Raw genomic sequence first — 12,940 nt, forward strand, 5'->3', positions numbered from 1 at the left:
GGGGCCGAGGCCGCACCCACGGGAGGGCGGGCCCGGGCGGGGCGCGCACGTGTGTGTACGAGTGCGCGGGCCCGTGCGGCGGCCGAGACTACAAGTTCCAGGGTGCCCAGCGGCGCGCCCGGGTTTCCTGGCCGCGCCGCCCGCCGGCTCCGAGTAGGTCGCCGCGGGCTGGCACACGCCACCGGGTCCTTGAGTCAATAAGGGAGAGACTCTCCCGAGCACCGTAAATAGAGTCCAAGTGGGCGGGGAGCCGCCCCGCGCCGCCCGCTCATGTCTCTGCGGAGCCGAGTGTCCGGCCGCCTGGCACAGCTGCGCGTGGCGGGGCAGCTGCTCGTCGCCCCGCGCCCCGGGCCCGGCCCCTCGGCGGGTGACACGCGGACCCGCAGCAGTGCGTGCGGCCCCCACGCGCGGACCTCAGCGGGAGTTGGGGCTTGGGGGGCAGCGGCGGTGGGGCGGAGAGCCGGGGTGCGCACCTGGGCCCCCCTGGCCATGGCGGCGAAGGTGGACCTGAGCACCTCCACCGACTGGAAGGAGGCAAAATGTAAGTGTAAGCACGTGGGGGGCGCGAGGGGCGAGGGCGGCCCCACGTGGGTCTTCCCGGCTGGACAGCCCCCCACGATCAGCCTCTTCCACCCGAGAGACCTGGGGAAGTAGAGGCCCCATCTGCGCTGGAATGGATCCATCCCCGCTACTGCACAGCCACGCCCCCACCCCCGTGTGTCCAGCCCCACAAACCAGTTCACTCCAGGCCTGGTCCAGGCCTATAGTCGGGGGAGTGTGAGGAAGGCGGCCTTACCCCACTGGCATGGGTCACAGGGCACCCCCAGAGATCATCCAGGACTCACCACCTTACTCCATTGTGCAGGAGGAAAACTGTGGCCCAGTGCCAGAGCCGATTTCTCCAAGGTCACCCAGGGAGTTTGTGGCAGAGCCGAGTTTAGGATCCCGAACTCCTCATGCTTTGCATAGTGTGGTTCTCAAGTGGCAGCATTGAGGCAGAGTGGCAGTGAGTGGCCTCAGAGGACAGCTCTGAGCTGGCGTCCCACCTTGTGGGGTCAGTTAGCCCCGCAGAGTGGCCTCTCTGGGAGGCTTGTCCCGCCTCTACCCCATGCCAGCCCTGCTGCAGGCCTTCCTGGGCACGTGACCTGGTGTCTTTTGCCCTCATCGCTGGCCTCTGGCCACCTGTGAGCAGTCTTTGCCCTGTTCCTTGGGGACAGAGGTTGGAGGAGCTGGGGAGCAGGACAGAGGTGAAGTATTGCGCCTGTGAGAGCCAATGACACCCCCACCCCCAAATCAAACCACTCCCCCCCTCCTGGACGGGGCATGAGTAGCAGGACTGGGAAGGGAGGGAGCCTGACCTACAGAGCCCCAAATAGCCCTGTCTGGCCATCCAGCTGCCCCTGCCCTTCAGGGCCTGCCTCCTGGGCTCTGGCGACTCTTCCGGGCTGGATCCTCTTTCAAAAGCACGGGGAAGGCGGCTCATTGGCTGGGCTGCGTGGCTGGGTGGGTGCGGCCTGCGACTAGGCAGGCCGGCCTGGGGCGGCTGTGATTGGGAGTGAAGAGTAGGTGGCTGTCTTGGGACTGGTGATGGAAATCAAAATGATTCACTCCTGTCATGAATTGCGTTGCCTGCACCGTGAACTTAAAGTGCGGGCAGAAAGCACCAGACTGTACTCCGTGAGCAAACAGAACATGTCCCTCAGCTCGTGCCCCAGAACACCTACAGCACGGATAGGGCTGTGGGGGGCTGGCAGAGACCCCCACAGGGGGAATCACTGTCCCTATGGGGAGCCCTGCTTTCCCGCTCTCTGTGAGACAACAGCAAGCCAGGATGGTGGGAAGGAGAGCTGGGGAGACGATGGGCCCAGGCACCCGTTCTAGGGTCTGCTGCTGTTCTAGGATCTTGCTGCCCATCTCCCCCACCCACTCCGCATTCCTTGATGCTGCTAAAAACCGCCAAACGTCATGAAGCTGATGGGCCAGGGGTTCCCAGGTGGCTGTGGTGTCATTGGGGTCTCCTATTTGGCTTGGAGCTGAGATTTCCATTCATTCAGCAAATTTTTATTGAGCACCTGCTATGTGGCCAGTGCTGTTGCAGTGCAGGGAGTCAGCCATGAGTCAGGCAAAGGCCCTATCCTCATGGAGATTGTACTCTAGTGGAAGAAACACTAGAGAACATGTTCAGGTAAATGAGATCATGCCAGGTAACGTCAGTGGGATGAAGAAACTAAGGCAGAAGGGCTGCCTGAGCTGGGGAGGGGGCCTGAACCCATGAGAACCTGATGAGAAAGAGCTAGCCAAGGAAGGGCATTCCAGGCCTATTATTGAGTGACAGCTGGCCAGGCCCAGGGAGTGGGGCTGGGCTGGGAGGTCCCACTGCCACCAGCTCCACAGCAGGCGTTAGATGGTAGCTTTTGGTGGGGGAGACACAGAGGTCTCACTGTGTTTTCGTTATCTATTGCTGTATAACAAAAATACCCCAAACCTTAGTGGCTTCAAACAGCAAACTTTGCCAAAAACCAAACCAAAACAAAACCACCAGCAGACTTGTATTACCTCCCAGTCTCTGAGGGTCAGGCATCTAGGAGTAGCTTAGCTGGATGGTTCTGGCTCAAGGGCTTCATGAGGTCAGCTTGGGCTTGGTTAGGACTGGAGAATTTGCTTCCCAGAGGCCCACACCCGTGAGATAGCTGTTGGCCAGAGGCCTGTCCTTCAGCACGGAGTCCTCTCCACAGGGCTGCTTGAACGTCCTCGCACATGACAGGTGGCTTCCCCCAGAGCACGTGATTAGGCCGAGAGGCAAGCACTGTGCCTCTTTGGAACCTTGTCTTCAAAGTCCCACACCCCCTCTTCTGCTTTATTCTGGGGCTTAGAATCAAGACAGGGAGTCTGGCCCACACTCCAGGAGCGGGAAATGAGGCCCCCACCTTTTGAAGGGAAGACTCACAAAGAATGTGCAGGCATTATTTTTAAAACCATCACACTATGTGAGGCCCAGGGGGCTGCCACAGCTGGACTCTGAGTCTAATTGGGGTCTGGTCATAGTCCTTGAAGACCCCTGCATTTTTTTCATTACATTCAAATGACACTTTGAGCTGAGTTAGATCATACAGTGAAGTGTATCAAATGTGCCGATCTTTTTTTTTTTAAAGATGACTGCTAAAGGGATCTTAACCCTTGACTTGGTGTTGTCAGCACCATACTCTCCCAATTGAGCCAACCGGCCATCCCTATATAGGGATTCGAACTTGTGGCCTTGGTGTTATCAGCACCACACTCTCCCAAGTGAGCCACGGGCCGGCCCTCAAATGAGTAGATCTTAAGTGTACAGTGTGTCCAACTATGCAGCCACTGCTCTGACTGATGGGTAGAACGGGTTGGCTGGGTAGCTCAGTTAGTTGGAGTGTGGTGCTAACACCAAGGTCCCGAGTTCCATCCCTGTACTGGCCAGCCACCAAAAAATATATAGATAAAAAGGTAGCACATTGTTATCATCCCAGAAGGAGCCTCTTTCCAACCAGTACCCTCTAGAGCTAATTACTCTTTTACCTATTCGTTTTTTCTCTTCTTGAATTTCATATAAACAAAAGCATACAGTGTGTCTGGTGCCTTATACTCAGTATCTGCATGATTCGTCCACGTTTTTGAGCGAAGGGACAGTTTGCTCTTTTTTATTGCTGTATAGTATTCCATCGTAGGAATATGCCACAGTTTCCCATTCTCCTGTTGATGGGCATTTGGGTTTCTTGTGAATAAAGCTTCTCTGAACATTCTTATACATGTCTTTGATGGACATATGCTCTCATTTCTCTCAGGTATATACCTAGATAGGCCTCCAAATGCTTGTCTGCTTGAGATGATCCCCTCTCAAAGACTGGCACACAGTAACCAAACTCACAAGAGACTGATGTATAGGTCAGAAGCCTGATGTGCAGTTCAGTGCGGAAATATAATGGCAGTGGGTCATGTGTGCCTGGACAGGACCTCCTCTCCCTATGCGAAAGCCACATGGAAGCCACATCTTAGTCTTAGAGTTGCCCAGCAACATGTGTCTCCCATGAGTGGCTGGTTGAATGATTTCATAAGCTAATCCCACTGCCCTAGGCAGGGCGGGCAAGCTTCTCTGCTGGCAAAGAGGTCAACCTACCCACCAAGGATTCCCTTTCCTGAGCAGTTGCTCAATATTTCTGTCTATATATGGTGTTGAGTGACTGCACTGGGTCCAGGCACAGGATGCCCCAGCCCATGGTCCAGCTTGTCAGTGGGACAGATGGCCAAGTTCAGCCTTGCTCTGGGCTTTTTCTTTATGTCCAAGCTGACTGCCCACTTCTGGGACCCATTCTCCCTCCAGGTAGGTCGGTACCATCAGGTTGGATCATCCTGACTAGGAGACTCTTTTTTCGAGACTTCTGCAGTATCTGATTTCACTGGCCAAAAGTTAGTTTCTCTAATTTAATTCCCTCAGTTCTGGCATGCCTCGTTATCCCCCCAGGTAGTGCCTTTTCATCAGAAGATTGTGGAAACCATGTTGCTGTTAAGGCAGTTGGGCATGAGGGGACTTAAGGTGGGGCCCTTGGGGAAATCTGGGGGCTATGTCACCACAGGAGAGGCCTGGCCTTGGATCCTTGTTCCAGGCCACACTGGGGCAGAATTGTGTGCTAAAAAGAGAAGGGGCCTTGGCGTTGTCAGACGTGGGCAAGCCCAGCCCTGCTGCTTCCACATTCCCTGAGCCTCAGTTTCTTCATCTGTAAAATGGGACCACCAGCACCGGCTTGAGGTTGTGCTGGGATCACATCAGAAACCATGGCCCTAGAGGGTCCCTGTGGCCCCCTCACCCCTCAGGTTTGTCTCCTCCCTCTATTCAATGCCGGCCACAGTGACACTGGGTTCTTGCAGATGTGCCTCAAGTGCTGGAGCCATGACCCTGCACATCCTCAGCCACGTTTCCTCTCCCTGGTGGTTCAAGACAGACCTGTGCTCTACCCTCAAAGCACACTGAGCAGGGGCCAGGACTAATTTCAACCCCTGTGGGATTCCATCCAGGGTGGATGATTTATCTGATTTGACTGCTGAAACAGCAAATTTTCCAGGCACACCTGAGAATGGGGGCGGGGGGAGGCCCTCTTCCCACCTGTCTTCTGGGGACAGACTTGGCACATCCCAGTGCGGGCAGAGGGGAGGAGGCCTAGGGAGAGCTGAAACGCTCCAGAGTGCCTTGTGCTCTGTCTCCTCGTTGTTTGTGCCTTGGGCTTTGATGAGACCCTGCTCTTGGGGGACCGTGAGCACTGGTGATTAATGCCCCTGCCACCAAGTCTACACGTCACCGCATTTTGGGAGCCCAGCCTCATCAGCCCTGCCCACCCGGCGTTCTCCAGGAGAGGAGCCCCGCCTCGGTGCCCCAGCCTGCCCTTACCTCTCTGAATACCATATTGCAAAGTGCCATAAAGACACTTCTTAAAACACATCATTGAATTCCCGTTCGCCCGCTGCACTTTATGGTTCTGGCGGAGCCTGCCGCCTCCTGCTCGGCTTTCGTGCCTGGGAGCTGCTGGAAGCTTCGTCCGGGGTCAGGCTTCCCCATCAAAATTTACTGCGAACATCTTTTTACAACACCTGTCTCACTGAGCTGTGAAATACTCTCGCCTCTTTGAAAATGAAAGAGAATGAAAATCCATGTTTTACATCTTTTATAAAAAAATAAATAAATAAAACTCGCTGTGCTTTAAGTCTGCGGCTCTCCTTCTAGTAAGAGGAGGTGGAAATTGTTATAAATGCATGCGGCAGATGCCCAGCTTAAGGCTCCTGCTTCTCCTCCTCGCAGGAGTGAGGGAGGACGAGCCTGGGGTGAGGGCTCTGCTAACAGATGAAGCTGAGGCCGAGAATATGGCATCCGGTTCCTCGGAGCCAGTGGAGAATCTCAGTTGGCTTTTCCTCCCCCATAAATCAGGGACCAGTGCAGTGGGTAGTCCTCGGGGGATCAGCCAGGCCGTAACCTCATTCTGGAGATGAGGACACAGTGCCTGGCCTGCTGAGGTGTGCACTCAGGACCATGGACTAGAAGGGACAAGCTGACAGATGTCCCCAAGGTTGGCGCCCAGCTGGCTGGTGACAGAGCCAGGAGGCTCTGTGGGAAATTGAACCGTCTTTTGGACTCTGCTGGAGAGAGGGGGACGTGTGGGCTGTAGGTCACTCAGACCAGGCCACTGTTATGGGGAGGGCAGTGCAGGAGAGAACCCTGGGCTGGGTCCTGCCCTAGGTTCCTTTCACTTGCGTGTGATGGGACAGATCACACTGCCTCTTCTCTAAAACAAGGTGGTGGAAATCTGCCAGCTGATCTCTGCTAGAGGACCTGTGGTATCTCTGGGCACCCCTGACTAGTTCCATGGGGTGCCCAAGGCCTGCCCTAGCCAGAGTGACTCAGTGGGAGGCCTGCGGGGTCAGTCTGGGCCCAGCTGGCTTGGAGTGCCCACACTCAGGCATGCCAAGGCCTGGGAGGTGTCTTTGGTTATGATTGTGCAAGATAACAGATAGGGGGACCCAAATAGTTTAAAAAGCTCCTCTACCTCCTGTGCCCTCAAGTTGGAAAAAAAATGTTTCTCCTCTCAAACTCTCGTGTTTTGCTCTGTTCTCTCTGGGTCTTATCTCACTCTCAGGAAGGCGTGAGTGTCTGGTGTGTATACTGCAGCTTACAAAGTGTTTTCACAGCCTCCTTCTCGTTGGACCCTCCCAGAAAGCCTGAGTGCTAGGGAAGGCCCACCTTGTCCCTATTCTAGAGATGAAAAAACTGAGGCTCAGGAAGGGTGACTTGCCCAGGAGCATGATGTTGAGAGTTCATGAGCCCAAACTTAATGGGACCTGGAGAAAAAGAGGGATAAAGCCACTGAAGCAGCCTGGGACAGAGCCATGTTCCATCCAGCATCTCTCCATTCCTCAGACAGGAGACAAACCCTGGGAGGCTGACACCACCTCCTGTTTGCTCTCTGCTCCTGATGCCCCACCTTTCCCTCCTTTTCCCCACCCAAATGCTCTCTCACCTCCGGGCTTTGCCCACGCTGTTCCCTCTGCCTGGAAGACTCTGTTCTCCTAGCAAACTCACCCTCGGCCTTCAGATCTCAGCTCATTTATTCATCGATTTATCCCGCAGGTGTCCAGGGACACTCACACATGCTCGGCACTGTGCCAGGTGCTGGGAGTCCAATGGTAAACATGACAGATCCCTGTGTGGAACTTACAGGCTGAGATGGCCAAGGTCAAGTAAAGGAATGAACGTAAACAAAGACAAATGCAGGAAGCGTGGGAGGCAAGGGGGGCTACTCTGGCTAGTGAGGAGGGGACTTAAAAGGAGAGCAGCATTCCAGGCTGGGGGCACAGCAGGTACAAAGGCCCTGAGGCAGGAGACAGCCTGGCTGAGGAAATGAAAGGTGAGTGGCCAGGTATGCTCGTGGGGGGGAGTGTAGTGGGGAAGGAAGCAAGAAAGGAAGGGGAGAGGCGGGGGCTGTCACAAGGGCCAGATCTGGGGGTGTGGCAAGGACTTGGAGTTTGAACTGAGTTTTGAACAGAAGACAGACAGTATCTGATTTATATTCCTAGGATCCCTGGGCTGCTCTGGGAGGAATAGACGGGGGTGAGGTGGACCTGAGGAGGCAGCTGGAAGTTGGGAGTGAGGGGAAACCTTAGTTTCTGGGGTATCCTTGGGAAGATCTAACACAGGCCCCAGCTGGATGGGATGTGGGGGGGTAAGGGGAAGGAGGGGGAAGGACCCCTGGTTTGGGGCCTGAGCAAAGAAGGGGGGAAGAATGGGGTGAAAAAACCATGTTTGGGGGAAGGTCTCAAAAGTTCTGTTTTGCACATGTGGACTTTGAGGGGTGAGAGCAGGCAGGGGCTGTGGGGATCATAGGCTCAGGAGAGAGACGAGGGGCTGGAGGTGCAGCCCTGGGGTCATGAGCATGAAGGGGGTTTCCGGATTCATGGAATTGATGGGAAGACTTAGGCAGGTGTAGGTAGAAAGAAAGGGCAGCAAGGAGACTTCCTGTCTACAGGGGAGGACAGGAAGGGACACTGCATGGTGTGATGACCTCGATCTTTTTTTGACCTTGATCTTGATGGGGGTGGGGCAGGGGCCAGACTGGCTGGGCTGAGGGGAGCCAGGGAGGGAGGAAGTGGAGATGGGAGTGTAGGAGGGGGAGGAGGGGCAGCGAAATGAGGCCTCAGCTGTAGGGTATGGAAAGGCGGGGAAGGTTGAGGGCAGACAGGACGGCTCAGACTGGCTGGGCTGAGGGGAGCCAGGGAGGGAGGAAGTGGAGATGGGAGTGTAGGAGGGGTAGGAGGGGCAGCGAAATGAGGCCTCAGCTGTAGGGTATGGAAAGGCGGGGAAGGTTGAGGGCAGACAGGACGGCTTGGCGAGGGGAGCTGGGAGCGGGGCCGGGCAGGCGGCTTTGGCTGGGAGGAAGGACTTTCATGCCCAATGACCTGAGGGAGGGAGGGGGGACAGGTGCGGGAAGGCAGAGGAGGTTCCCGGCTTGGTGGGGGGAGGAGGCAGCATCTGATGGTTTCTCGGTGGAGTGAGTGGGGCTGAGGACAGGAGCAGCAGCTGGAGTGGCTGGGCAGATGGAGCCCCCCAGGGAGATCAGGAGTTTAGAGGGAGCTTCTGCTTGGTGGTGGGATGTTCCTCCAGAGGTTTCCAGCTCCCGGCAGCAGACCAGAGAAGTTCTGGTCACTAGCTCCCGGAAGCTTTCCTGGCCTTCCCACTTCTCGGTCAGGTCCCAGAACCTCAACTTGCTCTTTACCCCCAGACTTGCTGCAGGGTGGATGCTCGATGAATATTTATTAACTGACCGATCAGCATTCAAGCTGGCAGGAGAGGCAGAGCCTGGATGGAGCCCGGCCTCTTCTCCACAGTCCGTTCTTTGCCCTCGGCGGTACCACCTGCCAGCACCTGAGCCCGCTCCACCTCTCATTTAATGCAGGAGGTGGCCTTCCGTACCCTCATTTCACAGAAGAGGCCAACTGAGGCTTAGGGAGGCACTTTAGCTCCTTCCAAATACCAGCGTCCCCCACTACCCACCCAAAGAAGGGAGCGTTTAAGGGGAAGCCGTTGGCTTGCTGCTCTGGTCCTGCTGGGGTCCTGTGCCCAGAGCAGAGGTGGGCAGGGAATGGGCTGTGAGCAGCACAAGTGATGGAGGGGCCCAGCAGGGGTGCCCTTGGTTGCTTAGAAAGAATGAAAACAGCACACTTGGGGGACGGTACTGATACCTGGTGAAAGTATTTTTAATCTGATTATGGCTCCGCTGGGATGAAGTCAATCCTTAACAGTCCTCTGAGGCTCTTCAGTTGGCTCTGCCTCCTGTCTCCCACCAGGGTTCGGGTTACGTCCTCTTGTAGCACCCCCCAATATCTCTTTGTAGCACATCTCAGAATTTGAATTGCTTGATCGTGCAGTGCCTGGATCAGCCTCTGCCTCCCCTGCTGGACTGTGGATTCATGAAGACCTTGTCCAGTGTACCCCCAGCACCAAATGCAGGATCTGCACGTCGTAGGTGCCCAATAAATGTTTGTGGGAGGGGGTGGGGGGTGGCTGCCACAAAGTGGTTCTGGCCTGAGCCACAGTTGAAGCAGATTGGGGGTATTCTAGCCTTTTGTGGTAATCCCACCGCAGCATTGAGCATGTCATCTAATGCTCTCAGCATCCTGGGGTATTGTCACTACTATCACCAGGGGGCAGATGAGCAGGCAGGGGCTTGGGTGGACCAACTGACTTCGGCAGGGAAAAGGCAGTTGTGGGGGGACCCTCCTGTCTGTCTTGAATACCTGCCCCACAGCCATTTCCATGAAAGCGTCCAGGAGTCCAGCCTTGCTCTGTCACCACCTCCTCTCATTTCTCTCCCACCTCTACGTATTCTCTGATGCTTTTTTGATTTCCTTGCTTGTGGTCTTTGCAGTTTGTTGCCCTCCCCCCCTGGTGGTCGTGGCAGCTGCCCCATCCGGGAGGCGAAGCGGGGCTGAGAGCCTGTGTGCGCGGTCGGCCTCAGGCCGGCAGGGGGAGCCCGTGAGCCACAAACGCTGCTCGGGCGAGCAGCTCTGAGGGGGACACGGGGATTCTCTGCCTGGTGTCACCCCACAGGGAAGGCCAGGCCCAGGGGCAGGGCCAGAGCAGGGGGAACCGGCCTAGGTGGGCCCAGAGTGCATGAGTGGGTGGGGACCACGGGTGGCCTCCTAACCTCCCTGAGCCCGTTTCCTCATCTATAAAATGGCGACAATTCCAGCTGCTCCCTCGGTTCACTGGGAGAACCCCCAGCCGGGTGTCAATTCGTGGGGAGCCCTCAGCCAACGCTGGGGGGTGTTGAGCACAGGTGTCAGATCCACGGGCTCTGTAACTCTGTGAGGGGGACCTGTCCTGCCACTCGCAATAAGGACGGTAATGATGTAACCGATTGAGAATGTGACTGATAATGTAATGGGTCGGGTGCCGCCAACCTGCCTGGACTTAGCAGGTGTGAATAAACTTGAAATGATTCTGCAAGGGGCGTCTTAATCCCCATTCTATAAATGAAGAAATTAGGGATCCAGAGAGAGGTGGACACAGCCGGAAAGTGGCAGAGATGAATTCTGAACCGGGGTCTGTGGTGCCTGAGCAAGTCTCTCTGCCTCCCCGGGCCTCAGTTTCCCCTCCTGAACAAAGAGAGCTGGGCAAGAAGTTTTAGGGGCCTCTCAGGCTCTAACACCGAGGTCGTGTGCCTTCTCCCCCCCGCCCCCGCCCCCTGTGCTTTCCCACATGTCCGTGGGAAGGGTGGTCCCGGAGTCCCCTGGGGGTGGGAGTGCCCCTGGACTGCTCCTTTCTCCGCCTGCCCTGACGCTCCTCCTGTCCTCCCCACAACCCGCAGCTTTTCTGAAGGGCCTGAGCGACAAGCAGCGGGAAGAGCATTACTTCTGCCGGGACTTTGTCAGGCTGAAGAAGATCCCTACGTGGAAGGAGATGGCGAAAGGTAGGCTCTGCTCGGGGAGGCCCACCTGCTGCTATTCCGCGGGCAGCCTCTTCAGACACAGGGCTTGAGAAAACTACGCGGGCGAGAAGAATCCAGCAACATCTAGTGAGTGCTTGCTGTGTGTAGACACTCTGCAAGTGTTGCCTCATTTAATCATTGACACAGCCTAAGGCAAGTTCAGTTTTATCCCTTATGCCATTAGGAAGTGAGGGTATTCCTAGGCCAGACAAGCAACCTGCCCGTGACCACTTGGTGGTTGGGAGCTGGGATTCGAAGCTGTGGTGTGGTTGCTGATGGCCTTATGCCATTAGGAAGTGAGGGTATTCCTAGGCCAGACAAGCAACCTGCCCGTGACCACTTAGTGGTTGGGAGCTGGGATTCGAAGCTGTGGTGTGGTTGCTGATGGCGGGGCATGCTGGTGAGCTCCCAGGCCCCACAAATGGCAGGCCTGGTAACCCATAATCCTGGGTAAGTCTCTTGTCCCACCTAAGCCTCAGTTTCCACATCTGTAAAATGGCGATGGATGGCGTTAATATCTACCTGATCATAGCATTGTTGCAAAGATTCAGGGAGGCCTCGTGTGGTATGGGCACACGGTAGGCGCTTACTCAAGTGTGGGCTGTCATTAATAGTATCAACCACCATCACCCTGCAGGCCACCTCTGGAGGTGGAGGGAGGTTGATGGGGGAGGGCTTGGCCCATGGGCACTGGCTGGATCACTCTGCAGTGGGGGGTCTCTCTGCAACCCCCTGGCCTCTCCTTGTTCCAGGGGTGGCCGTGAAGGTGGAGGAGTCCGCGTACAAGAAGGACAAGCAGCTCAATGAGAAGATCTCCCTGTTCCGTGGCGATATCACCAAGCTGGAGGTGGATGCCATCGTCAACGCCGGTGAGTGCTGGCCTGAGCCAGAGCCCCGGGTGACTGCCTCGCTGCCTTTGCACTGGTCTGCTGTGCCCGGCATGGGTGGACGCCACCTGGCTCCGGCGAGCCTCGGGTCTCCGGGCGAGGACGGCCTGCTGGCGCCATGGGAGCCCAGAGTGTCAGCCGCTTGGGCTCCTCTTCCCTTGAAACCCTGCCCCGCTGTGTTGGGGGCACCTTTCTGGCTGAGCTGCCTCGCAGCTCCGAGACCCATTAGTGTTCAGGGAACGGGGAGAGCTCAGCTGGAACTGTGCCCGGCTGCCCAGCCAAGGAGGCGGGGCACGGGGTGGTCTGACCTCAGGGGCCGCAGGCGCCCTGAGCACCGCTTTCCTCCCTCTGCTTTTGGCCACCCTGTTCCCCTTCAGACCTGGGCAGGGGAGGGGCTTGTTGGGGGAACAGTGGGGGCAGGGAAGCCGCCTGCACCCCCCTGGCAGCTCTCCAGCGCCTGGAAATGGGAGGCGCTCAGCTTCCTGCGTCCGGCTCTTGCTGGCTTGGCAGTTTATGATGATGAGGACTGAGCCGTCTGCTGCTGTAGGGGCGGAGGAGGGTGGCTGCTCCTCTGCCCAGGAAAGGACTTTGGAGTGCTCAGGGGTGGGGCGGCAAGAGCCGGTGAAGGCCGGCAGGTGTGCAGGGGGTTCGCGGAACAAGGTTGAGGAAGGCTGAACCCAGCCCTCGCTCGTTGGTCACCAGACATCCTCCCCAAGCATCGGAGGAAGAAGGGGCGCCCGTCTTAGACCCTGGGAACATAGGGGGCGGATTCTCTTGTCTCAGACTCTAGCAGGCAGGGAAAACCATGCCGTGCCAGCCCCTCCCCACCTGTGCACCCCAGGAGCTTCTGGAGTCTGCCTTGTCTGCCTTTGGGCTTGCAGCGATTTTGTCTGATCCCAGCGCTGGCAAGGGAGTGGATTCCCCCAGTGACTCCAGGATGTGGCAGTGTGATGCTGTCAGTGTCCCTGGTGATCTCCTTAAGTGGCCACTCAGCCTGCCCGGGGCCTGCTTGTTTGTGGTCTGGACTGTGTATCCGGCATTGGTGTTGCTCTG

General features: G+C 56.8%; 1 protein-coding gene across 1 annotated transcript in view; it reads left to right on the top strand.

The window, feature by feature from the left end:
• Positions 1-230: 230 nt before the first annotated feature.
• MACROD1 (MACRO domain containing 1) overlaps positions 231-12,940 on the top strand; it is a 175,820-nt gene continuing 163,110 nt past the window's right edge. Inside the window, 3 exon segments of the mRNA XM_008567432.1 lie at positions 231-541; positions 10,881-10,982; positions 11,753-11,869. Of these exon segments, the coding sequence (XP_008565654.1) occupies positions 271-541; positions 10,881-10,982; positions 11,753-11,869 (490 nt within the window). The 5' untranslated portion in view covers positions 231-270.

The sequence above is a fragment of the Galeopterus variegatus genome, unplaced genomic scaffold, assembly GCF_000696425.1.
Source record: "Galeopterus variegatus unplaced genomic scaffold, G_variegatus-3.0.2 Scaffold319, whole genome shotgun sequence".
Taxonomy (NCBI): domain Eukaryota; kingdom Metazoa; phylum Chordata; class Mammalia; order Dermoptera; family Cynocephalidae; genus Galeopterus; species Galeopterus variegatus.